This window comes from Corvus cornix, chromosome 20, assembly GCF_000738735.6.
Source record: "Corvus cornix cornix isolate S_Up_H32 chromosome 20, ASM73873v5, whole genome shotgun sequence".
Lineage (NCBI taxonomy): Eukaryota > Metazoa > Chordata > Aves > Passeriformes > Corvidae > Corvus > Corvus cornix.
In genome coordinates, this window is record NC_046349.1 from 14,681,528 (window position 1) to 14,708,976 (window position 27,449).

The 27,449-nt window shown below is 42.0% G+C and overlaps 1 protein-coding gene across 4 annotated transcripts in view; it reads left to right on the forward strand.

Moving 5' to 3' along the window:
• The window catches only part of PREX1 (phosphatidylinositol-3,4,5-trisphosphate dependent Rac exchange factor 1), a 144,680-nt gene that overhangs the window by 56,438 nt on the left and 60,793 nt on the right, over window positions 1-27,449 (forward strand). For 3 of the 4 annotated variants that reach the window (XM_039563286.1, XM_039563288.1, XM_039563289.1), the window contains exons 2-6: window positions 2,948-3,019; window positions 7,306-7,428; window positions 12,163-12,267; window positions 14,979-15,080; window positions 23,250-23,411. In XM_039563286.1, coding sequence (XP_039419220.1) covers window positions 2,948-3,019; window positions 7,306-7,428; window positions 12,163-12,267; window positions 14,979-15,080; window positions 23,250-23,411 — 564 coding nt within the window. Of the gene's footprint in view, window positions 1-2,947; window positions 3,020-6,875; window positions 6,980-7,305; window positions 7,429-12,162; window positions 12,268-14,978; window positions 15,081-23,249; window positions 23,412-27,449 lie in introns of those variants that run through there. The other variant, XM_039563290.1, reaches the window with a different exon arrangement.

The window sequence follows — 27,449 nt, forward strand, 5'->3', positions numbered from 1 at the left end:
ATTAATAGGTCTAATGAAAGATCGTAGCACTCCCTTCCCCCCAAAAGAGTTGCACACGACTTGTGTAATAGATCTTGGAGTCTGTGTCAAGGAGGTGGTTGGAGGACTAGTGCTGGTACAGATGAGCTTAGACCCTGATAAAACAAGTAGCACAAAAAATCCCTGTAGAAGTTTGGGAAATGCTGATCTGAATGTCAGGATAATATCTCTGGGAAAAGGGTTGATTTTTCCAAGCAGGAAGTGGTTTGGAAGAAAGTGGTGTTGCGATGTGAACGGGGCATGCAGCATTATCTTTGTGAGCTGCTGTTTAATAGCTTGTGTTTTTCATACTTTTAATTTGAGTGACTATGTTGCAAAAGATTCTTCTTGCACCTCAGTAGGTATTGAAAAATGGGGAACAAATGTGTTCTGCATCCACTAAGCTTTGATAAATTCGGGGGGGGGGGGGGGTGGAAATTGCATTTTGGAAAGTGGGCTACTAAATTTGTAGGACCAAAACCTCTTGTAACCGTCTTGTTTTATTGGAGAGACTGCTTTCCATGCACATTACGGCAAATCAGAGGCTGTAGGAAATTTGAAAGACTGTCTACAAAGCTGACTGTTTCCCTCCTAGGTCTTTCATCCTTCCTTCTCTCTCTGCTTCTATGCCTTTTTTATTTTTCAATTGATTTTCCTCTCTCTTTTTGTCCCTTTCTTGTGCTCACATCAAGTGATCTTTTCAGGCAAACATCACAGAAAAGCTGTTTTTCAGATTAACACAGTCTCTACTCTTTTATTGAGTGCCCTGTAACAGCTAATGTGATTTGCACTTCTGCATACAGCTCTCTATTATTACCCATCATACTGGGACTGGTGTGCAGGTAACTATTAGGCACCAGTGGAGCTGCTAATTGTGTAGATTAATTGATCATTTCAGTTGGGTTTGTTGTCTCCAAGCATGTTTGTGGTTAAAGCAGGGAAAATCACTGCCTGACTTACTGTTTGAGAATGAATGACTTTAGTATGATGTGCCACCTTGTATAACTCAGATGCCTGGTTACTAATGCTCAGCTGTTACACCCAGCACTGAAGTGGGAGTGCAGCAGCTATTCCTCCTGTCATCAGTCATCATGCTGAACACTTCATCTCAGACAGTTCCCTGACTGCTCCTGAGCAGCTGAGCACTAGAGTTCCTGGCCAGATTATTGGCAGGGTGGACTGGCTGCTTCTTACAAAATAACTTCTGCCACTGGCCCGTGTGTTCTGTTCCTTTGATGCAGGAATCTATTCTTCAGGCTCCTAAGTCCACACAAACTCCTTCAAGTTCTCCATATCTAGCTGGAATCTAGCCAAGATCTTCTTCCTATTTAGCAATATTAGAGGAGCAATATGGTTATAGACCTTGAAATTTATTCAAAAGCAGGTTGAAAATCCAGGGCTAAAAACAAATGCATTGTCTCTGTGCCTCGTTAATTAATGTTTTTTTACTGGTGCCTGCTCTGTAAAATGTGAATGGCTGATGAGTGACAGAGAGCCATGCCTGAGCCAGAACAGAGATGTGCCCTTTTTAGAGCTGAAAGTCAGGCAGAGGAACATGTTCACTGTCTTCCAAGCAAAACACCAGAGACGAAGGCATTCCATAAGCTGTAAGTCTCGATCAGTGACATTGCTTCTTACCAGGTTGTAAGCTGCTGCTGATCACAGAAGGCAAAAGGCAAAAAGCAAAAGCTGAGTATGCACCAGCTGACATGGACCTTGCTCAGGAATAGTTCAGCTTTCAAAGGCTTTGTATTATCAAGCTGTAACAAAGCCACTTTGTGCCCTAAATACAAAGACATGACCCACTTCCCCTCACTCTCTCAGGTGGGTAAGAGAAGTTCTTTCCTCCTTGTTCACTGCACTCCCCAGGACTCACTCCTTTGTGTGGGAGGGAAGTTAAGAAACCACTGAGAAGACCAGAGAGGGAAGCCCTCTTCCCTTCTTTGCACAGGTTATGTAGTTTATTGCAGCAGATTCTGTCCTCCCTGGCTTCCCTTCAGCCTCTCCTGCAGGTATTTCCAACTCTGCTGATGCCTGTGGATAGGAAGATTCTCAGCTCTCAGTTCAGAAGTGCCTTTTAGCCAATAGTTGTGAAACCAGTGGAGTTTTGAGGTAGAAATCCCATGCAGTGTTTTGTAAACCCTTCCCACTGAATCAAATAGGTTGTGGGTGTGTTCAGTGCAAATGCAAGTAGGTCCTCCCAACTTCCAGTAGCCAGAGTTATGCTTTTTAGGCTGATACTCAGACCACTGTCCATTTGTATCTGGCCTGGAGCTTTTTATTGATTTTGCTGTTTAAAGCCAGAGTTGTGCAGAGCTGAGAGAAGGCAAAACCTGACCTAAGTGAAAAGTTCCAGCATTGCTTCGTCTGTTTTTAACCAACTAAAATAAAGTGAACAGGATAATGTATCACAGGCATCATCTGCTGATTTCCATTTCCCTTTCCTGCATATTGAGACTGTTGAACTTGTCTCTAGCCCCAGCTCATGGCTCTGATGTGCATCAGCTCCAGCAGTGTGACTGTCCCTTTGTTGTTCTTCGCAGTCCCTTGCTGACATGCATCTCGCTGTGGGTCGAGCCCACTGCTCTGGTCGGAACAGCTGCATGCATCCTAGAGACACAAGAAACCTTCAAAGAAGTGAATGGACCCTGCTGTAGTCTACTGGTAGTAACAAATAATTAAAGCTAAAAGCTTCAACAAAGGGAATACATTTATTGTCAGGCAAAGCCCAACAGCATTGTAGGGAATGTCTTTGGTAGTGGCTGCATGCAGCCTGGACATCTGTGGTGGGGAGTTCGTAAATGTTTACATTCTTTCAGTCTTAAAGGTAATCAGCTGCACTATGTTGATGGGAACCCAAAGGAAATAAAAGAATGAAATCAAACTATTATCAAACTATTTGAACATAAATCTTTTTTCATCTCTGCAGGCATTTCTTCACCGGATCCGACAAAATGCAGTGGACAAAGCCGAGAAGTACATAACAGAGGAGAATGTTAAGGTATTTCTTCTGTCTTCCTAGTTTTCTTGGTAGGGAAAGTGATATGCAATGAAAGGCTAGGTTCAGGGATATGAATATCAAGTATCCTCTTGTCATATTGATGCTTATTATTAAACTGGTTCCCTAAGGAAAAGAGCTCATGTTGACAGTTTATCTGTCAATCTGTTTGCCCATTCTTATAGCTGTCATCTTCCAGTAATTTTTCATCTCACCAGCTAATTTTAGTAAAATTTGACAACAGTGTAGTGTCAGAGATACTAACTTTTGGCAAGATTTGTGAAATGCTGAGTAGAGTACGAAGGGGCCATTCAGTGTTTTTGAGAGGAAAGGCAGGGAATCCACAGCCCTTGTCTGTTTTGTTTGATAGTATTCACTTAGCCAATTTGCATCTGCTGTTTTCTACCAATAGAAAATTGATAGGGCTTTTGAGAAGGAGGCAGGAATGTTCCTTTGTGTTCTTGTGGAAAGGAATTTGGGTTCTTTTAGGAGGTCTGTGTATTGTGAGACCCTTGTGTGAGGAGGTTCCTGAATGAATTTTGCACTGGAAAGAGTTAAGGGACATAGAGAACTGTGAGGTACAGGCTTCTCTGGGGCCCGTGGTCACAGGGGTGCATGTTGTTCATTAATGTCATAAGTACACAAAACACTTCCCTGTAGTAATTAGGCTTAAAAACTCACCTTGTACACATGTGCACATGAAACCTAATCCCTCTTCGTACACGTATGCAAGTGAAACCCACTGATGAGTGGGACAGAGCACAGTTTGTTTGCCACTGGATGGTGCTTTACTGCACTTGTGTTTGGTCCTGGAGCTCCTGAATCAGCAGCAGCTTTGCCCTGGAGCCCTGTGGGAGCAGGGCAGCCACAGGAGGTGTGTTACACCCAGCCGTGCTGCTGCAGCTGGCACATGTTTCCCTCGGCTGGCACATGTCTCCCTCCATTTCCTGTGCCAGCCTTCCTGGGTGTTCCAGGTGAGCAGGGGTCCAGCCCCACGTTGGCTGTCAGTTCTACAGGCCAGCAATGTGTGGTATTGACTTGCTGGCATCAGAAGGGGCTGGGAACAAGACTGCTGACAGCTCTGTGGAGCTCAGCCTCTTGCTATCCTCAAATCTGGATATCCCCACTCTCCAAAAACTCACCATCCAGCATCTGGAGTAAGTTCAGAGGTGGCTGAAGAAAAAGAAGACAAGTGATCAGTGACAGTAGATCTTGTGTACATAGAAGTGTGCAAAAACTGTGTTCTGCATGAAAATAAACCTACACAACTATTTGTGAGTGTTGATGTTGGTGAAAATTACTATTCTATCACTATTTATATCATCAAAATGAATATTAATTAGGACTGCCATATAATCAGATGCAGTGCCCACAAAGCCTGTTCAGCAGAACTTGTATTTGAAGTTTCTTCACACTCCTCTGGGGAAGTACCACTTTATCCTTGCATCATTCTTGAAATGCCTGCGGGGTCTTTTTGAGGCTACTGTGAGACCTCATTTATTCCTGTTATAACAGTACCCAGCTTTCAATAAGAGAGCTTCCCTACAGTAATAAAAGGCTTATGCCTATTTCTGATGAAGCAGAATCACAAAGCACAGTTTTCCTGTGTCCATAGTTTCCATAGTCAATATTGTCTCCTCCTTCCACCCTCCATCTCCCTCTATACCAAATAATTTTTCTTTCCTGCAACTGAAAGATACTTGTTTTTATTTCCCGTTCCTTTCTCCCTCTTTGCTGGTAGACCCAGGAAAAGCAAGGTGGTGTTGGGACTTTTGATAATCTGCCTGCTGCTATTACGTGTCTTGAGTCACCAGAGAGCTGTGAGATGGCTTATGGCAGAAGAGACTATAAAAGTGGTTTGGCAGCTTATGTAAAGAGAGGCCTGTCTTTACTCTTTCTTCACGTGGCAGAAATGTCTAGAGGAAAATACGAGGTATTCAAGCAGTCGCTCACCTCTGAGCAAAAGGAGAAAGTGCTTTTTAAGATAAGTTGGGTTATTGCTGCCAGTGTTATTTGCAGATTTCTCCTACAGCTGGTTCTAAGCACCAGAGATTTCAGTAATCTTCAGCCACTGTAGCCCCCTCCGGAAAGGCCACATTTAGTCCTGTGCCAGGCCCAGACTTTACAAGTGCTCCAGTGACTAACAGCTGCAGCAATATCATAAAAAATTGGTTTTAATTTATACATTGCCTCATGTGGAAATAACTCTCCTGATATGTTAATACTATGCTATGCTCACAGCAGGCACTGCTGTCACTTCACTGATACAGCAGTTTGAAGGCAGTACAACTTGAGGGTGTGCACAAGGATGGTAACTGGATTTGGCACAGGAGCATGTGCAGTCAAGGTCTGTCTGCTGCCTTGATTTTCAAGTGACTCTTACCTGCAAATTCTGCTGCAAGCAGAGCTTTACTGATCACCTCAGAATTCATTAGCTTGCACAGATATTCCTTGGATCAAAAAACACCCCTGAAGACTGCTCCTGAAGGATCAAATCATCCCTGACAGATGTTTTCCTCTTGCTTGTTAATCCCCTTCTGGCACAGCTTCTAGCAAAGCAATGCAGGCAGGGGCTACTGCATCATCACATCACTTTCAGCCGCGTGACAGAACACTTGCAGGCTCCACTTGAATTAGCACAGGAAGTTTTTAGAGAGCAATCAAAGGATCCTAGCTCGCTGGACTTTTTTTGGGTTCAGAGCCAATCAGTGCAAATTGCGTTGGAATCTTTCAGCTTATTGAGAGCTAGAAAGGAGCTCTGAGGCACAGGTGGGCATTAATGATGGTGCACACGACTGTATCTCAGAATTTCTGAAGGGAGAGGGAAGCAAAGACAAGGAAGATGCAACAGGCTTGGCTCTGCACATGCAGCCAGCTTGCAGGAGGAGTTTGAGAGAAATACTCTGCCCATCCTTGTGAATAATAGACGATATAGAGTTGAACCTGACTACCTGCAGAGAGGAAAGCCTTGAATTCCTGATCTTGTCTACCCCTGCTAAACCAGAGAAGAACTGGTTTTAAACCAGGAATTGAAGTTTCAGTCCTATCTTTAATGATTAAACTTAATTTACAGATTATTGCTTCTCTGAATTGCTGCCACATCACCAGCCACCAGGCTGAATCAGTGCCACATCTGGTGAATAAATTCCACTGCATAAAGTTGAAGAGTTTAGTGTTACAGTCAGGCATTTTGGGAAGTGTTCGGAGATGTTAGGCTTGATCACTTCCCACACCAAATGCCAGGAAGAGGAAGGCTGGTTCTGTCAGGCTTCACTCTTTAGGGTCACCTGCTCACTGAGCCGGATCTGGGAGGCTTCTTCCAATGTGAAAGCTTGTTTGACTGCACCGCAGATCTTCTCTTTGCAAGCAACATAGTTAAAGCAAAGCGATAGAAACACTGTCTGCAACACGTATGTCACTGCAGACTCCAGGATTTACTCTGCCCATTCAGGTTTCCCTCCAGTGGCTGCCAGCACTGATGGGTGTCACCTCACATCAGAACTTCTGCCCCTCTGTGGTAGCATTCCATCTTCTACACACAGATTGACACTTTCTTCTCATAATTTGTATGAAAATGACCAAGATTTATAATGTATATAGTATCTTTGACCCTGGCAGTTTAGTCCCCTTAGCACACATATATTCTAATCACAGAGATCATTTAACTGGTACCATTACGTTTTAATACAAGGTTGAACAAGGGGCCTCTGTCCCCCTACATGTGCCTTTTAGCACTGAGGTCAGTGAAAGGGACCTCTAAATGCTGCTCTTGAGGTTTATGAGAAATGTTCACTATTCTGTACTCTGGGCAGTGAAAGGCTGGATTCCATACGGCAGAGATTTTGTCTCCTGTTTACAGGTGCACCCTTGTGTGTGATAGCTTCAAGTCCGTTTCTTCCAGAAAGGGATTTCTAATGCATGGGAAGGAAAGGCAAGCTACTCCCTGCTTCTGTGTCCTGCAAAGTGAGTTTGGCCTTGTGGTTCCATTTACCTGGCTGTTCTCAGAGGAAATATTCTCAAGACTTAAAAGAGGTTGCTTGCATTTATCATGCTCAGGAGTTTGCAAAGATAGCCTTAATTTACAGCAGGGACTTCAGTAGCAATAAAGATTTTTATAGGGGGCTAGGAAAGGGGCAAATACAGTGTAATTCATTCTTTACAAGTCCCTGTCTGAGCTTTGGATCTTGTCATGGTAAGTCTAGAGCTCCACAGTATTTTGGCATTACTACTTAGCAAAAAACTCTTGAGATATATTATAAACTAGCAATGTTTTTCTCCTTATATTTCAGATCTTATTTTCTAACATTGAAGACATTCTTGGTGTTCACAAGGAGTTCCTGGCTGCCTTGGAATTTTGTTTGCAACCAGAACCCCAGTCTCAGCATGAACTGGGAAATGTTTTCTTAAAATTTGTAAGTACAATGACTTAATGCTATCTGAAAATACAGTTTCCTGTCATAAACTCTCCTGCCCCTTAGCAAGCCCTAATCTCTAAGGCTTGTAGCAGTACTATGACAATGTGTGTCTTGTATGAAAGTTGGAGGTAGGGTGGGAAAAAACCTGTGAATGAGGTTAGAACAATGGACACCACATCAAACAATGATTGAGCTAAACAACAATGTATTTTTAGAAACTCTTCCTTTTCCTGTTGAATTTTTTCCTTTTTTTCTCACCCATCTGATCACACTTTATTGCTGAGAATTTGTCTGCTTTTGTTCCGAAAGTTTCAAAAAAGCAGCACAATTTCAAGTGCCTCAGAAACAGTATTCCTAAAGGTGCTTCCATGGTGTTGAAAGCCGGGTTTTAAGTGGTATTCCATACTCTGCTGCCACGAGCAGCCCATGATGGGGCTGAGGAGCTTTTCTCACAGCACATGCTCTCTCTGTTTTACCCAGGTAAACAATGGGGAACAGTTCTTTGGTCTTTCATTTTGGGCAAGGTTCTCTTGTTGCAATGTGCTTAGAAGAAGTGCTGAAACACTCTCAGTGCTGCTTTTTTGTTATCATCAAATCACAGTGCGTCCTGGGGGGAGCTTGCAGTGAGGAAGTGACATAAGACCCCTGAGTCTTGAATGTATTGGTATATCTGCTGTTGTGATCACCTGGCAAGGTCATTCTTAGTCCTGATTACGAATCCAATACTTGTCAGCAGCTGGATGTTAGCACAGGTGCTTTTCTTTAGAAACTCAGCGTTCAAAATACTTACAAATTTGGTGAATAGCTTGAGAATTCTTGAAGCACTGTTTTCCAGACACTGCATTTTTTTTTAGTGGAGCATGTTTTCTCTAAGTTTCTGCCTGTCATATATCCTTGTAACGATCCCCAGATTCACCATGTGGAGTTCCATGAGACTGCAGTGCTTGGGTCCTCTTCATGAGATCTGTGTATCCTTAATGTCTTCTAGCCTACATAGGCCTGACTCTTCCTGGTCTGTCTTGGCCTAGAAGAGCCTTACTTGGCAATGGTCCACCAGCCTTCAGAAACAGAACACTGCTTTTATAGAATCATGGAATCATCAGGGTTGGAAAAGACCTTTAGGACCATCAAGGGCCACGTCAACCCAGCACCACCACCATGTTCACCATTAAACCATGTGCTCAAGTGCCACACTGACATTTTTGAATACACCAAGGAATGGTAGTTGTTATGGGCCCGATACTCTCCCAAGGATTCAAGTCTTGAGTAACACCTAAAGCAAGCCAGCAGATTTTGCAAGAATTCCAAAAAAGAAATTAATGCACATTGTCTTTTTGAAGTATTTTAAGAGATGATGAAATGTGCTTGCTCTGATATTCAGGTGTGAAAAATTGTTTTCCTTCAGGAGACAAACACTGTCTACCTTACTGTACTCCATTTGGTTGGGTAATCAGAAGTTCATTGTCTGATGGTAGATGCTAGAGTTTATTCTGAAGCTGTGGTTCAGTGTGACTGTAACAGATGGTAAAGGACATCCTTAAACGTTCATTCAAAATCCAGTCTACAGCCTTAAAACAGCATGTAGGACATGTCTTTAATGCCAGAGAGAGCACATGCACCAACTGTGGAGTGACCACACCTCGTGAGCACAGGCTCACTTTTGCAGGGCAGGAAATGGTGTGACGGTGTGAGAAGCAGAAGGGCAGAGAATTCTCAGATCCGTTGTTTCTGATATTGCCATATTGCTAGAGGTTTGGGGACATAACAGCTAGAAACTTGTTCTAGGGAAACCTGTGTTATGCTCACTATTTCAAAGCAATGTTGCATGAGTGATCAGTTTTACTGTCTTAAGTCATCAGGGATATTGTTTTGTTGAGAATTATGCCCTCTGTTTAGGTTTTTCATGTTGACAAGATTTGGTTTCAGCTTGCTTTGAAACAAGAAAACGCCATGCCTTGTTAAGAATATGTCCAAATAAAATGTTGCAGTTTTCCAAATGTCTTACTTGCTTTTTTCCTAGTCAAAACTGTTTTCAAATTTGTACTAATTTGTGGGCAGTACTAATGGATCCAAAAAAACATATTTGGATAATAAACTGTTGGTTAAAGATTTATTTTAACCAAACTGAGAACAGTACAGACTTACTTCTGTCACCAAAACAGAAGGTCTAGATGTGTATCCAGCAGATTTGCTGAGTAAGGAAGTGCCATTTTTATGTGGTCACATCTCTGACCATAATTGCATTTTACCCTAGAGCAACTGCAGGTTCAGAATTCCTGGGCTAACATCTGCAATTATGTAACTGATAATTTCCTCACCAGGCTATGGGAGAGCCCAGGACTGAATATCACCCAGAGAGGAAATGAAACACTTCAGACACAGAGTAATTTAAAGCATAGTTCTCATACTTGTGGGTTGCCGGCATGGGGTACAGCTGGGAAAGACTTGAGGAAACACTCTGGTGTGTGTATAATTATTGTACTGTCTCGAGCTTTATTTTGTCATGATCTAAATATAGCCTCCCAAACTCCAGGCACTCAAAGCTGCAGTCAAAAACCTGAGCAGTGACATTTTGTGTGCACTGATGTAATGGATGATCTTGTGTTAATGGCTGCTATTTTTAGTTTCAAGCATGGTGCTTGTTTGCATCCAGGGAATTGAGGAGAGGTGAGAGGAGAAAATGTGGGATAAAATTCTATATCTGCTTTACTCTGTAACTCTCCTGCTTTTATGGTTGACAACAATCCTATTGCTTTTTTTCTATTGTGCTGTGGACCCAGGCCTGCCTTTTCCTGCATCTAGTGGTCAGAAGCTTTTGTTTCTTTGCAGCTTCCCAGTATTGCACCCCGGTAGCAATATGAACAGCTGCTGCTGAAGGATAAAAGTCCTGAACATCTGCATTCCAGCTCTTTTGCACCATACCCTTGGTGGATGCTGTTTTATTTGCTTTGTACCATTGTTCTTGTGTTTGGACATACATCTATTTATTCTCGGTTCTTTCTTTTGAAATACAAGGAGGGGAAAGAATTAATCAGGTTAGTGATAAACCAAACCCAAAAGTGTTTTACAGACTCTGAACATGTGTATCTACCATTGAACATCTGACCAGAATGCCACATTCTCCTAAACTAACGTTAATGCAATTTCTTTTTCTTGTGACAATAGCAAAGGGAATATCCAGTGACTGCAGCTGTATTCCCATGGTTTCATGCTAGTGAACTGCTTCAGTTGGTAGTAGTTTTTTGCTTGGATCACTGTGAGCTGTCTTAAAAGTAGCTAGATGCTGCAGATAGCTTCAGCTGACACAGGAAGCTCTAAGCATCCTAGGAGTCCAATCAAAACTCAAAAAAATTAACTTCCAAGTTCTGGAGAGATGAAAACGTTCAGATAGAATGTTTTCAGACCAGAATCCTGCTGTGACTGCAACAGCAAACTCTCGAGGGCATTGGTTGCATGGCTTGGTGCCCTGAGATGGTAGCTCTGGAAAGCCTCATGTATTACCCGGCAGAGTGCCACACTAATGCTTTGAAATTACTTTTGCTATGCAAACTAGCTTGTGTGTGTGCCTCTCCATAGCGCTCCATTATGGCATAGAAGCCAACCTGAACCAGGAAATAAAGTACTATTGCGAGAAGCACTCAAAACCAATGGGTTTTTTGGCTTCTGAACCATTCATTTTGCCTAAAGCCTAATACAATCTCATGACTCCCCTTTTATTCTGATGAATGCAATACTAGAAGCTCTGAACATAGCTGCTGGAAGTCCAGCCCTTCCTATCAGCTTTGAGAGGATCAGCTCACTCCTTGCCTTATCTTCTGGGGCATGGAAATAGTTGTTCCTGCTTCTTTTGTGAATCACTCCATTGTTTCCAGATGTCTGGTGTTTGCAATGGGTTCAGCATCTCTGATCATGTTAGATACAAGGAGTTGCACTGTATTTGAATCTGACGATCAGTAGAGCAGAACTTGCAGACCCTGACCTGCCAGCTGACCTTCATTTCTTAATAGGGGATTTCATTCCAGCATGTGCTGGTGGGTGTGACATGTCCCAGTGTTAGTACCTCAATCTCATTGTGAAGCTATCTTTCCCTTCCTTTAGGATCTGTAATATGTTGGTTATTTGATATGTATTTGATGAAATTCTTCCAGTTACAGAAATTATGGACAGCTGTTTCGTCTGCTGCTTGTTTCAGAACACAAAGTAAACCAGCAAACCTACTGGGGCCTGGCTCTCACCCCTGAAAGGCAGGGGATTTCCAGCTGACTGCTTTGTGTTATGGTTCCCCTCCAGATCTCAGAGCTTATTTCAGGCTCTTTCTTGGTTCTTCCTAGCCACCTGTGTTTCTTCCTCCTGCAGGAGTGGTCAGCCTCCTTGCTCCTGGCTTTGTTTTGCTCTTGGCTACTTTCATGGACTATGCGAGTATCTCAAAATAGCAAAATCTCTCCTTTCAGCAAAGAATATTTGTGATCTCAGTGAAGCGTTAAGAGAAAAAGTGCTGAAAGTCTCAGTGCTCAGAAAAGTCTCTGTTAATTTACAACAGAGTAAGTCAGGAATTAGTGAACACCTGTATACATTATTCACATTAGATGAGTGCCACACACTTCATGAAAACTCCAATGCTAGTGCCAGTTGGAGTCCACCTCTCTTTGTAAAGAATTTGGTAACAGACTGTGGCAAAATAATCTCTCTAGTGGTGTCTGAGTCAATAAGTTACTTCGCTTTTCCTTGCAGAAAGACAAATTCTTTGTATACGAGGAGTACTGTAGCAACCACGAGAAAGCACTCAGACTGCTGATGGAATTGAACAAGATCCCGGCAGTGAGAACATTCCTTCTGGTAAGCACCTTCTCTAGCACTCTTGACTGAATGATCTGACTTTGCCCTGTGCTCATAATAGCTCTTCGGTATCCCAGGAATGCTGGGTATTTTGCAGGTATTACCCATTCCAGGTATGGAGCACTCAGGGTGGAGGGATATTGAAATCACCGATGAGTTGAGGCACAGGACTGAGCACTACCAGCATGAGTGATTGCAGTGGAAACAAGGAAGGTATTTTTTTTTAAGAAGCTACAGAAAAAGCAAGCACAGATGATGGAGTAATGCAGTAAGTCAGCAGCAAGACTGAGGCTAGTTCGCATGGGATTTGATTCCCTGCTCAGTTTTCTGGTTCTGCAGCTCACCAGAAAAATGTGGCTTGCTGCTTAAGTCAGAAGTAACCTAAGTCCCATCCAATGAGGGACTGTGGCCATACAGCCTTCAAACACGCCTTAGAAGCTGGCCTGGGAGGAGAAACAATCAGTGGGCACTGCCTTCTACCCAGCATTCCTTACTTTTCTTTCTTGGTTGTTTCTTCTCCTTACTTTCACCCCAATTTTGCTTGATTTTTAAATGCCTTGTTTTCTTGGCCATGGATGCATGGCATTTGTAACGGGGTTGGCACATAAGCAAAGGAATAATTTGTCACATTAGCTTTTTTCCTAGTAAATTCTATGAAGTAAAAGAAGGCTGCCTTTGTTGCAAAGGACCTGATTTTTTTTCTGCTCTTCTTATTTTGTTTTCTGTGAAAGGTCTGTTCTTTCCCAATGTAGTACAGCAAAAGAAAACTTCTGCATATATGTCAGTCACAAGCAGGGCCAGAGCATTCCTTTGCCCGCAAGATACAGGCCTCAGAGCGAGCCTACTCTCATGCTGTTGCATAGTCCGAGTCTGTTTGTCATGTCTGAGTTTTAATGAACCTTATCAAACCATTCCTTTGAATTACTAAATGACCCTTACTTTGTTCATTAGTTTTTTTGGGTGCTTCTGGTGAGGGAAACCAATGAAAGAGGAGTGAAGGTGCATGTAAACACTGTCCTTCCCAGCATTCAGAATGTTCTCCACTTCCACTGGATTGACAGTTTCCTGTTTGTGTTAGAGACAACAGCTGGCAAACTGATTACGAGGGATGTCACACTGTCTACTGTGGCTTGCTGTAGCACCTGAATCCAAGAGATTATTAAACTGGCAGCAAATATGGGAAGAGAGGCTGCACTGATTTGTCTACTTAGCTGTGGCTGCTGTAGTTTCTTCCAGGCTTCCCTTCCCTTTCTCCTCAGCCTCCCAAACCAATGCTACAATGCTACTATGCAGAGAAGGCAGCACTAAAGTACAAAGCTTTACTTGTGAGGATACACTGGCCCGATTGCCCCCTCACAGCTGCTGAAACATAGAATGTGGGAATGTGTTTGAAAAATCAGTAAGTGTTAAAGGGCAGTTTTGAGCCCAGAGCTAGAGAGAGGGGAAGAGATGGGAAGGACTGAATCACCCAAGACTTGGAAATTGGACAGGGAGCATTGTGAGCTGGGTAGCCAGTGCTACAGATCTAGAATAGCCTGGGAACGGGTTATTTTACAGACAATTGTCTTTAAAAATACCAGTTAGGACTAATGAGATATTATGTATGATGTCTGTGAACATTCATCGAAGAGAAAAATTGTTGAACTACAGCCAAAAAACTCACTAAATTTCAGAGTGTGTCTGAGCCACGGTTTGTATTTCACAGGGGAAAACATTACTGGTGATGCCCCAAAGTAGGCACTTCTTGGCTGAACTGCATTTAAAGTTCAGCTTCTGTGTGGACAGGACAGGTTTGCAACTGGAGTGACTTTTGGAGCAAAGTCCATATTCATGGTTGAACATAAGAATGTGGAATAGTTTATCTGAAATAGATGTGAAGTCCACCCAAATCTATTACCTGTCTCTGGCAACAGCCAATAGTAGAATTGTCAGGGAAATGTATAAAAAGCTTACAATGGGTCAGTATTGATTTGTCACACAGATTACAGATTACTGTAACAAATTAAGGACAGATCAAGGACTATAAGGGTTTTTTCCCAATGCCATACCCTGTTCTTAAACTCCTATATCAATCCTGAAAAATGAATTTCCATAAGCTGTTGAAAAGTTCCATGTGTGCTTATTAGCCAGCAAGTGTGCCCAGGCTATTTGTCCAGCTGTGCTTAGGCATGTTTTGCCAGAGAATTGGTGGATGTTATGCAGATGACTCATTTGTTTCAATTCCAGTTCAATTCAGACATGAGAACTGGACTAGAGTTAATTACATGATTTCTAGTTAGTAGGCTTTATTTTAGCCTTCAAGAGTTTTCTGGACCAGCAGTATACAACTTCACATAGCTAACAAAGACAGCTGGTCCTATCTGTTGTGGGGGTAAATTGGATTATTTTAGGTAATGGTCCATCTAGGTTTCCTGTTTGCCATCGTATTGGTAGGGCATTTTTTGAGTCACCAGCTGTATAATATTTCTCTAAAAAGATACCTTTCTGCACAGCCATTGTTATCCACAGCAAATTTTCTTCCACTGATGTCTGGCAGAACTGTGCAGACTTGATGGCTGTATGTCAGTGGTGAATGAAATGCCACTTCCTGTACCTTAGGTGTGGTAAAGTGCTTTCTGACCATAACACATGTTTTAGAAATACAAAATCATGTCAAAAATCATCTGAAAGCTTTGTGTCTGAAGTAACATTTGTTTCTTTTTTGATTGTAGGGTTGCATGCTTTTGGGAGGCAGAAAGACAACAGACATTCCACTAGAGGGTTATCTGCTGACTCCAATTCAGAGAATTTGCAAATATCCTCTTCTGCTCAAGGTAAATCAGAGAAAGTATTTCTGCAGATGGTTGTTTTATTCTTGGAATGATTCTACATTTTTTTAGCCCTGACTTTTGTTGCCACTATTGCTTTCCTGATTTACACTTCTGAAAGTTGGATCCTTGAAGAAAATGGCTTTTTATGGGTACAGGCAAAAAGCTGCCTGATGCTGGCAGGCTGCTAAATCCTGTAATGGTCTGGGTAGAGCAGACAGGGTGACTTGCTGACTAACCAAAGCCTTTTGACTTCAGTGCTCTTCAGATGTTTATTAAGGCTTGTGCAAGCTGTTTTAGCCACTTCTGTAAAGCTGTGTCTAGCTAGAATTGTGCCAGTGTTCTGAGGGACTGGATGGCTCTGGGGACTCTAAACGGGATATGTTTGTCATTACAAGGTCTCTAGCCTGATGGTGATCAAGTCATTAATGATCAAAATCCTGTATCTTCTGACAGCTGTTTGGCAGCTTGTTTGAAAACTCTGTGGTTGTCTCAGATGAGTTCCCAATGGGCGGGTGTCATTTCAGAAATGACTATGGTATGTGGCACTAATTGGCCCCCTTGCTAGGATTCTTACCGTAGAAGATAAAGCATAAAAGACCTAAAAAGAGCTAACTTGCCTCTCATCCTTTCAGGTCAGGGCTGGGTCACCTGCCTGATGGGGACAAGGAGAGGGAAAAGGAGAAAGCAGTTTCTGGGAGAGCTCGCATCCCCCAATGGCCTTGTAGATACTCTGTGGCTAACAGCCATCAATCTTCTGTGATGTCAGTCTCTTCCTCAGCCAGAGTAACACTGTGTTTACTAAAACAAAAGTAATAAAAAAAGAAAAAAATGAAGACTTTCCCTCATATTTTGAAAGAAAGGTCCCTTTCTGAGTTCTGGAAGAAAGTAAGAATTCTGTGATGAGCTGGTGCTCTTAGTTCTGGGCTGGTCACATGAGTCAGCCACGTCGCGTACGGCTGTTGCAGTGCTGTGTCCATCCCTTCAGCGCCGTTGAGGATTTTCATAGGTACGAGCTGGTTAACTTGATACTCATCTGCTGTTCCATTTAAAATTGTAAATTGCTTATTTCATCTCGTAAATGTTTAAATGGTTTATTTCCATCCAGTTGCAGCTTTCAGAGACAAATTTTCAAAATATGCCTTTCCTGCAGGTGGAATTATGTTGTCTGTACAGCTGAGCACAGATCCATCTCACAGCACAGTCACGGACTGAGCTGCTGGAACCCATGTGCATACAGCTAGTTTACTAGTCAGTCTATCCACAACTCCACTTACAGTTTGAGCAAACAAAAGCAGTCTAGACACAGCAGGAGAAGCTAATGGGTGAGACTGCTACAAGTATTTCTTCCACAGCATTAATAATAGTCAAGATGGGGCCAGGATGCGTTCAGATCAGGAAAGCATATAGATGGCTCCAGCTCTGATTTGTTCTCAGAGAGGACTGGTTAGGTAGAGATGATTGAAAACCTAATGATGCCTCAGTTTAAGTGGCCTTTATTTGGGGTTATTGTGGAGAGAGTTTGGTGCCTGTCTAGTCTGTGGATCTGCACGATGAGCAACATCCATGTGTGCAGAAAGGGAGGTTCTGTGGCATCCAGTACAGTAAACAGGCCAGGGGATGTGAGGGCTTCAAAATGCGAATTCTGGACCACGGATTTGGATAGTGTTTGTTTTCTTCTTTTCATTCTGTGGCGTGTTCCAGGACTGTTACTTTGCTGCGTGGTCAAGACTGAAAACGAGAGTTGGTTTTGCTTTGTTACAGAGATCCCTTTTCTATAATCCAAGAAACTTCAACCAGATGAAATAGTGGCTGGGTTCTTAATTTTGATCTCTACATTTGTGCTGTTACTAAAGGTGAAGTTTTAATTTCCAGCAGATTTTCTGTCACGGTTACCATTTGTGTGAAGAGAATCATTATTGGTATAGATAATGAAACCTGAACACCAGGTTTCTTCATCCATTTATTCCATGCTGGAGACATCTTAATCCGGCCAGAGTGGTCAGTATCTGGTGTACCTTACTATGATTATCTAAAAGTGATCTTTAACCAATTTTGTCCCAAAATTTTCTGGACTTTTTGGATTAAATCAAAAGATCACTGTTGGTACTTCATATTTCTTATATTTTGCTCTGTGTCTTTGATACACTGGTAGCAGCTCTGAAGTTGCTGTGGTTTCATGTGCTGGGTCTGCTCCTGCAATGTGGGGACCAGCAGTCATCTCTTGAGCCACACAGGGCCATCTTAGAGAACTTCCTACATTACTTCTGCACCTCAGTGCCTCTGATTTTTCTCTTAGCATTACTGTGTTGCTAAATCACTCGTTGCTAATTAGGCCTGCTTAACTTCTAATTTTTTTGGGAAACATGGTTATGAGTGCTGGGACTCTATCAGTTTGGATAATCTGTAGACCTTTTTATCTACTGACGGTAGCTTGACTGGCAAATTGAAATTTCTGTGCTGTTTTAAAAGCTCTACAAAATATTAGAATGGCAAAAGATGCCAATACTACAAAATCCTCTGAAATTTCAGGGCTTTTAATCAAATCCTACAAAGACGCTGGCTCCAGGAAACACACCAAGAAGAAACTCATACTTTTGATTACAAGATAGTAGCATCATTGGTGCAATGACATTTTGGTATTTTTGACTTTAAATTTACCCCTTCCTCAGCACCATTCTAGGGCAGGTCTTTCAGGAAGTGTGAGGTTCTGTATCCGGGACTGGAGGAATGACAAAAGACTAGGAGAAAATAAATATTTCTAAGCTACAATTAAAATCTTTTAGTGTTAAATGGCAGCTGAAGTCATTGGGCTCTGGGGATCAAATACTGGTGGAAATAAACTGTTGGCTCCCCCGCTCCTTGATGTGTACACCTGTATATGTCAAAACTCCTGGGGATCAGACATCCTTTCTTGGAAAGCCAAAGCCAATACCACCAAGAAACAGTGTTTCTTGCCTTCAAACCACAGTGGGGTAAAGATGAATTTGCCCTCCCTGTGCCTGCCCTTGGCTCTGGGGCAGCTGACCCAGACCCACATGTACCTGTTGAACAAATGGCCTTGCAGGGAGGAGCCGTGACCGGGCATCTCCTGGTGCTGCATTCCATTTTTCTATGGATTTCTTCTTGTATACAGGCTGATAAAAATCACACAGACTGTTCACTTAGTTGAAGATTCCTGGACAGGAAATAAAAGTTTTAAGAAAAAGCAAAGAGGAATTAGGTTTTCATTAGGCAACAAATCTGCCTCAGTCAGTGAGATAATACCATCACTAGAAGTTGCTTGGCTCAGAAAATATCAGTGACCATTATAAAGTGTGGTTGATTGTGATTCTCAAAGGGAGTGAGTTTGTAGCAAATAAGTTGTGTCCTATTCAAGACTTATTTGATAGTTGCTAGCATGAAATTACCAGAGTGGACACAAATGTCTCAGACATGAGAACAGTTAAGGGAAAACACAGGTGGATTCTGTTTGTGCTGACCAGGAAAATGGAGCTCTCCAAGCAAGGGAAAAAAAAGATAGATTTAAAAATAGCACAACCCTCAAATGAAATGTTTGTTCTCCCTTTGCTACTGAATTTCAGTTATTGCTCCTGAAATAGCTCTTTTGTATTCATGGGGATTTGATCTTACTTTATCTAATTCCCAGGGCAAACAGATACTATTGTATTCCAACTGATGAGAAAAGTCATAGACCAGAGCTAGCCTACTTTTCTCTTTTACTTTGTTTTTAGCAAGAGTTTGTGAACATCCAGATTTTCTGGTAACTTTGATATGACCTTGTCTAATGTAAGTATTTAGTGTAGCCAAGTAGGTGGGTTTGATAAAGCTAATATGCACAAGGTAATTCAGACTTCTTTGTGTTTGAAAGTAAACTGAAGTAGTAGGGTAAGGCACATATTTTAAATACTGTAACTACTTTTGATTAATATCATATGTGTGTGTGTGTGTGTGTGTGTGTTCTTCAGAATAATAGCATCTGGCATGGAGTTGGTTTGGGTTTGGGTCCTAATTAAGTTAATTAGGAATAATACACTGGAATATCTCCAAGTGCTGATCCACTTTAAGCATTGCAATAATTTTCAATGAAATATGGCATCCTGCAACGAGTGACCTTATGTTTTCTCATCCTCTGATGAAGCTGTTCATTTTTTTTAACTGACAAATGATGGAGACAGAACAATGATTCAAATGATGGTGATTGATAAATTTCAATTTTATTTATACTTTCACAGTTTTTGTGGCACAAACATTGGAGGTTTGAAGTGGCTGACTGTAAACAGGCTTCTGGTTGGGTTTTTTGGTTTGGGTTTTTTTGTGAGGGAGGGTAAGGTGGGTTTTTTTTTGTGGGTGAGGTTTTTTGGGGGCTTTGTTGTGTGGGTTTTTGTTTTTTGGGGGTTTTTTTTTGGTTGGGTTGGGGGGGGGTTTTTGAGTTTTATCATTTTGGTAGCTTTTTCTCTGTCTAATTTGCAAGCCTTTTGTGTGGTTTGAAGGATGGGACTCAAACCTAGCTATGGCATTTCATAATCTCTGTACAAATAGAGAAGTAATGATATTAATATTTTTGCCCCAATGCAGTTCTTGTCTGCTTCAGACAGAATGCAAGAAAATTAGTGTAGAATTTGTCAGTCAGTAAATTAGTTCCTTATAATTGAGGAGGAGGCTTGGACTAGGGTCAAGCTAAACAAAACTGTGTTGGCTGTGATGGGCACTGGTTTTTGGGAAGAAGGAAGGTAGCAGAGGTGAAGGGACACCCAGATCTTTAGGGCATAAACCGTGTGAGCCACTGGGAGCCAGCACGGGTCTGTGCCTGGAGAACTTGCTGAGCAGATGTTTCCAGCAGGAGGGTTTGGGTGAAGGCAGCTCTGTCTTGCCCGTGATAATTGTGGGACTCTATTAAACTAGTGTTAACCCCACTGCTTAGGAGTAGAAGGAGCTGTTGTGTAAACCAGTCTCTGAACAAAAATTTTCTTTTCCCCTTAATAGAGTGCATTTATGTCAGCAAGGAGCAAACCCTGGGGCAGTGGTGATCATGAGTTAATCACACCATCGTGTGGGGATTAGGCAGAGTCACTTGTGTCTCCTTCCTCTGGCACAGGAGGAATGTGCAGCACATGACAGCCGCACCCTGCTGCTCCTGAGAGCCCAGAGTTCACAGGGCTTGGGCCTTGGCTGAGGTCTGGTCTGTTGAGGATTTGCTCAGACTCCAGCCAGAAGTGCACATTCCACCTCTGATCCTTTAAAAATATCGGAGTGTACACATTTCCATGGATGATTAGGGCAGTAATCATGTATTGCTTCATGTGGGGCAGAGTCACTGGCCCTGGGAGGGGCAGAAAAACTTGTATGCAGAGAGCAGTCACCAGAGTCAGAATCCCCTGGAAAGGAAAGCCCAGCAGTGAGGCCTTCATGATCACTGCCTGCACTTGGAAAGGGAAAGATGGGAAGTCAGTGGTGTGCATATAGAACAGGATGAAAGAAGGTTACCTTATTGTCTCCCTCATCTCTCCATTCCTCTTGTAGCTGTTCAAGAAACAGAACCTTCTACTTGGCCATAATTGAATATATTTATCTTGGGGGGGGTTGGTTTTTTTTCCTCCCCTTCCCTCCCCCAAGAAAAGTTGTGTTGCTCTTAGATTCATGACACTGTGTGGTTGAAATCCAACCCTATGTAACATAATACTAAAAATTGTCTATTTTCCCTACAGAGCTGTAAGGAGCCCTGCCAATTTATAAATCATGCTTTTGTTTTCCACGTATGCATATAATCACAAATAACTGCTGATATTTATAAAACTGAAAACATGTTTTTATTGCATTTTAGATCAGCATATGTTATAGGTTTGGTGGCACATTGAAGCTAATCTGTTTTATCTGATCTACCATTGCTTGTCAAGTATTTACCCTGCAGAGACACTGACATAAATTACAAATTTTAACAATATGCAGAATAAAAAAAACTATTGTGATTGGCAGGTACACAGAGGAAGCCTGATGTGACATTTATTTTCTGGTTGGTTTAAGTGGAGAATGAATTTTATACAGGCAAATATTACAAACTGTAAAATACAAATATAAAACAGATATAAAACATTTATGTTTACAGAAAGGTGGTTTGGGTTTTTATTGCAGTTTGTTTGGTTTTTTTTTAAGCACATTTTGGAGCTGAACTGTTGATTAACACAACTTTTTGAACTGACAAACAAAGAACTACGTTGTCTTTTGTTGTGTCTGTAAACCTGTGTTGCTTGGCAGCTCAGCTGGGGCTGCAGCTCTGAAGCTGCGGTTGGTTTGTGCCCTGGGCTGTGGCGCAGAGCAAGGCAGCCTGGCAGCAGTGATCTGCACCAGTCAGTGCAGTGTCAGCATCCCTTGTATAAAGTCCATGTTAAGCCATGCTGAATGTCCTCAGGAGAATAAAGATAGGGGGAAGGAATTTTTAAAATAAAGGAACGTGTAACTTTCAACTGCAAAGTGTGTTTGCTGTCAGCTTGAAGTACACAGTCAGTATTCTGTAGCAAGGGAGGACATGGGGAAGGATGTCAGAGACTTCTTAAAAAACAAAGAAGAAAGAAAAGTGTGTTTTATGAATTAGTTTAAGAAACTCTTTGCAAGAAGTAGTTTTCTGCAAGTGGCAGCAACCTCATTTCCTGGCCCTATTGGTGCACAAGTTGCAATACATGAGATAGCAATTCCAGACGACAACGTCTTTGGGCTTTGTGGAGGACAAAACTTACCCAGGGATTGCCATCTGGGCTGTCTTTTAGCTGCCTTTCAAAATGTTGTCAAATGCTCTTAGAGTTTACACATCATAAATGTGTCACTAAAAGAAATAAATACCCAGAGCTCTCTCCCTGTGTTTTGGAAGTGCCAAGCTCTGCTCTTTTGGGAAATGGCGGTGTCAGGGCAGCATGGCTTTGCCATGGCTTTGTCTTCAGACAGGGCTGTGGAGGAGCGAGTGCCAGTCCCAGCCAGCACCCTCCCTGCCTTTCCCAGCCTCCTCTCCTGCTCCTGGGGTGGGACTGGCGTGGGGAAGATGCTGTTTATTGCAGCAGGATGTGCTGTGAATGAAGAGGTCTTTCTCTGTATTTTGGTGATATTTTTGACAGGGATGTTTAGACAGTGCTAGTGTGTACATACCTGTTTCCAGTGCCGTATGGGTGACACTGGAGCTGCAGAACTTCACTGATTTTTAGTGAGAGTCATCTATGTTGCAACCATGGAGCAGAGGCTAGCGTCACCAAAGCGTAACACGTCTCCTGCCTTTGCTTTTTGAACATTGACTTTTCTTGGCCTGACTTTCAGCAAAAGTAGAGTAAAGACTTCCACAGGGAATTTCATTTGTGATATCAACTGACATTTGTGGCAGTGAGCCTCCTTTCCCTGTGCATCTGTTACTCTGTAAATCCCAGATGGGTTGAAGCAATCTAGCTCCATTCAGATCACAGTGCTGGGCAGGCCCTCTGGCTGTACCCAAACTCGTTCTTGTGTCTCATGCAGAATGAATGCAATTCAGCAGCACAGGACTTTTAAACAACCAAATAACATATTGAGGCAAAACAGTGAGAAAGTTAAGTATTTCAGTCTTAAACACCATATTATGTATCAAGATAAAATTACCAGCCATATTTTAGATTTCTTTAATGTATTCTTAGCCAGTTGTGGCTGACTGTGAAATACTATTGGTCTAAAAAAATTATTTAATTGTGAGTTGACAGTGGTTGCCCCTTTTGCCAAACTAGTTAATATTGTCAGGTCCTGAGCTTTGCCTCTGCTGTTTTTCCCTGGGTGGGGCTTAACTGGGCTGTTGTACTTTGAAACAAGTGAAGCAGAGACTCTTACAGACTCCTTCAGAGCAGAGATGTTGTTTGTCTCTATGTCAGGACACGTGCCCCAGCCTTCTAAACATATAAAGTAAACACATCTGACACAGCAAAACATACTTGGCTTGAGCTCTCTTAATGTGGCATATTTAACATGTGCAATTGCCTCATTTATTTAACAGCATTCATATTAACCCTGTAGATGAAGAAGGGAGAACAGCATCTACAGTAAAATGCCCCCAAATTCACTTTAATTTTGTAGTGGTTCTGGCATTTTTGTGCAGGATTGCTTGCTAATGCTCATACCTTTCCATGAACCACTTCTCAGTTTCTGTGTTTTCTCCTTTTTTAAAAGGAATTAGCTAAGAGGACTCCCTCTAAGCATCCTGATCACCCAGCTGTCCAGAACGCACTGCAGGCGATGAAGACAGTCTGTACAAATATCAACGAGACCAAGAGACAGATGGAGAAACTGGAAGCCCTTGAACAGTTGCAGTCCCACATTGAAGGATGGGAGGTAAGGATGCAGGACCAGCAAGCTCCCTGGAGGCAGTTAACTGCACAGTTTAGTGGGCTGGAGTTTAATGACTCATGCTGTGTACAGGCATTTATTTGTGTTTCTTTTGTGATGTGTAAATGCTCTTGAAGGTGTGGGCAGCATCACTCTGGGTAGTTCAAAATTTAGTTTTTATTTTGTGTGTGCAGGCTGCTGCTAAATTGTAGCAGAACAAATGGATTATGAAAGAAAGGAAGGTGTTAGAGCTACAATGGAACTGATGTTTCAAATGGGCAAATCTCACTTGAAAGGCAGATAGATTGGGATGAAATCCGGACTGGTCCAAGTAACAGAAGTTTCCATTCCTACAAGCCTTTAGTTTTTCTGGGAACTTAGAAATTTATTTCATTTAGCTTCATATGGTATGGATTTCTTGTATAAAAGATAAAGGTGAGATTAGCAAGCATTGGATTGGAAAGCAACTGGTCTATTTGTGTTTGCTCAGTGAAGTTACTCATGGATGTGTTTCTTGTGATGTGTTTTCAGTAGGTGCTTCTGTGTAGGTAGAAGCATTTACTCTGGCAGGGAAAAAACTGAAAGGGAGGAAACTAGAATGTGAGGGGGAAGAGGAAGTGTCTAAAATTCAGTAGAAATACTGGGAAGTCAGGATGGTGCAGGGGGTTGGCAGCTTATCTTATGATGACTTTAACTGAGGCCCTTGAATCAGTGGAGCTGGAAGCCTCTGAGAGGTGCACCATGGCAAGTCAGGGGTGTTAAGTGGTCTCATGAAGAGTTTGGCACTGGTGTTTAGTGAGGCTGACATTTAAAGTGTTGAGGCTGATCACTGCCAGCTGAGGATTTCTTAGCTGAGGACATTTTGTTAGAGGTCATGTAAACTTCCTCATGGCTGGACTCTTGGGTGCTCCCCATGAGTCTCTTTTGGGTTGTTTTTTATCTTTTGTGTATGTTTTAAACCTTGCTCATTTTCTCCCTGAAGGATGTTCTTGGCATCCAGCTACAGATGTGATAACAGCCCAGATATCCAGCTTTGTAATTTCTGGATAGCAAGCTCAGCAAGCAAAGTTGTATAATATTCTACATAGCAAGACTTCCAGAAGCAGATAAAACATTTCAGGTTCAATGCAACTCATGGGTGATTTAGGCAAGAGCCATGGTTTGAAATCTGTAGTCTGAAGCATGACTATTAAAGTGTCAAGGAGGCCATAAATAAAGTGATGTCCAAACTTACTGGGGTTTTTTTTTAGGGTTTAGCTTATCTACAGCAATATTTTGGGGCTGAAAACCCTTTCAGATTTGTTTCTGTGCACTGTTTTTGTAACACAGACATCTAGGTCACTCAGCTCAAAATTTAGAAAAGGAAGAAGTGCTTTTCCCTCCCAGTTAGCTGTGGAACATTTCTAAGCTTTTCTAGTGGCATATTGAATAGAAAATTTACTTTATATATCACAAATACAGGCTAATGTACCTGATAGCATTTTTTTCTTCTGTAAATAGGAAAAAGTGTTAAACTGATTGATAGTGTCCAGTCTTCACAGTGCAAGGGTCTTAACAAATTGTGACTCTAGAATAAAGTGATGTTTGTAAATAACTGCCTTTAGTGCTTTCAGATCTATTTCACAGGTTATTCCTAATGAGAAAGGCTCCTAACTTCTCTTTCGGAAAGCTGCAATTCTGAATTAAATAAAGTTTTAGATTAACAACACAGTCCTATAAGTCACAGAGCTGACTGTAGAAGGAAGTCTGTAATGCAAATTTATACCTATTTTTAGTTTATCTGATGACAGCCTCTCCTGCCTGAAAGACAAAATTTCCCTTTTCTCGTAGCACAGATATGGATTCTGAAGCACTGGTGGCCTGTCTGTATGGTTATACACCATATATACTTATCAACAAGGCCTGCAGCTTCCAACTGTTTGAATCCAAGGCCTCTAAATTGTCAAAAAGAAGTGAAGATCAGCTTACTTAGGACCAAGTATTTTACGAATATTAGAGACGTAGCCTGAACATGGGGAGTGTGCAAGCAACCCAGCATGAAGGTTGTACCTTTTACAGGTGATTTGGAACAGGTTCCACCTTGACTAATGTTTCTGTTTAACTGGACCAGAGCTTTCACTGGTTTCTGTGACTTTGCATTTCCTTTCAACTGTGGCCCATCCCTGCTCTGATCGTCATCCTGTCAGTGCCACTCTCGAGTATTCCCAGCTTGGAGAACAGCATAACATCATTTTTCTTCTGCAGAGCCTCCTTGTTCTTCAGAGTCAGCTGTAACTTCACCAAGAGCAGTTGATTGTCTTTAGAGCAATTTCCTTAGTTCAACACTTTTTCTTCAACCTCTCCACCCACCGATCCATGTCTTCCTCTCAAATACAACTGTCCTGTCACTGTCCTGCACGGAGCAGATGCTGGCGTTACCCTGTCTGTTTCTGAGACAGATTGCAGTGAGGAGACATGTTCAACTGACCCCAGTCTGGGAAGCCACTGAAGGCCTTCAGCTTAGTCAGAAGTCTGCTCCTCAAAATGAGCTTTGCTCAGATTCATGCTTTTGGAATGCACAGAATCCTTGTAGCTGTATGCTACGGATTAGTTTCGGGCAGATCAATTTGATTCTGGTTAATCCTTCTGGGAAACAAAGATCAGTTTCGAAAAAGGGAGAGGAAAAGTAGAGGATGCATAAGGAGACTAATTTTTGTATGCAAAACCAGTTTTTGTTTTCTTAGTAAAAAACAAGTAAATACAGTGTTTCTGTTAATTATATATTAATATTTCTATGGGGACAGCTCCTCCCCACAGTGAGTTACTTTTCCTGAACAGTTGCTACATACAAGTAGCAAGTTCTCCCAGTCTGAAATGCATAGGGGAGCAAAACCCCGACACCAGAACAGCATGAGTTGTAATGTATGTGTTGGTGCTTAGGCAGGTTGATCATTTCATAATTGGCTGTAATTTGCAATTCTACCAGCTATGATGTTTTCTATTCTTCCTTCCCCCTCCCCTTCCCTGCAGCTTGATCACACTTAGAAAGGTGAGAAATTCTGCATTGTCTTTGAAACCATCAAATAAATCTTACTGTGTTTTTTACTATTGAAACAACTTTCAAGTGGGTCTAAATGGGAGGTAGGTAGGCCAACAGCAAAAGAGGAAATGCATCAACAGTATTTAGATACCATCATGATGGGTCTGATGGAAAAATAAAGATTCATAGATTTTTAAGGTGAGAAGCAACTGTTGCAGTAATTTGCTTTACTTCCTGCACAGAATAGGTCAGATAATTTTACCCGGTGATTCCTGTGTCAGTAAAAGATTGATTCCAATTTCCGATGTCACTGTGCTTGTTGCCTTTCCTGTTTTGGGATCTTTTGGAAAATTAAGTACTTGATCTTGTGGTGCTCTGAAGTCTTGATTCCTCTGTGGGCAAATCACGTGATGAAGATGCTTTTCTATTGTACAGTCAGTTGCTTTCTGTTCTTGTTTGCATGTGTTCTAATAGGACTTTGGGGTCATAATTCTGAGATAAAGTGATTTCTCCTGGACATAGTAACAAGTCATTGTAAAAATAACAAGTTCTCATTACTGGACATATAGTCAGTCTTCTCATAAAATGATTAAGAAACTAAAAATGTATCAGACAGCAGATGGAATTATTGCATCTAGCTGGTTCTTGTGTCATTCCGTCCAGAATATATAGAAACTCAGATGTGGAACACACAAATTGATGTTGCATCCTTGGTAGCCTTTCAAAGCTCTGGAGTCCCCAGCACAGGACAGACATTGACCTGTTGGAGCAAGTCCACAGGAGGCCGCCAAGATGATCAGAGGAATGGAGCGCCTCTGCTATGAGGAAAAGCTGAGAGAATTGGGATTCTTCAACTTAGGAAAGAGAAGACTTCAGAGTGACCATTTAATTGTGGCCCTTCCAGTGCCTGAAGGGGGAGCCTTCAAGAAAGATGCAGAGAATCTATTTACAAGGGTCTGGAATTACAGGACAAGGGGGAATGGCTTCGGACTGATAGAGGGCAGGGTTAGGTTGGGATATTGGGA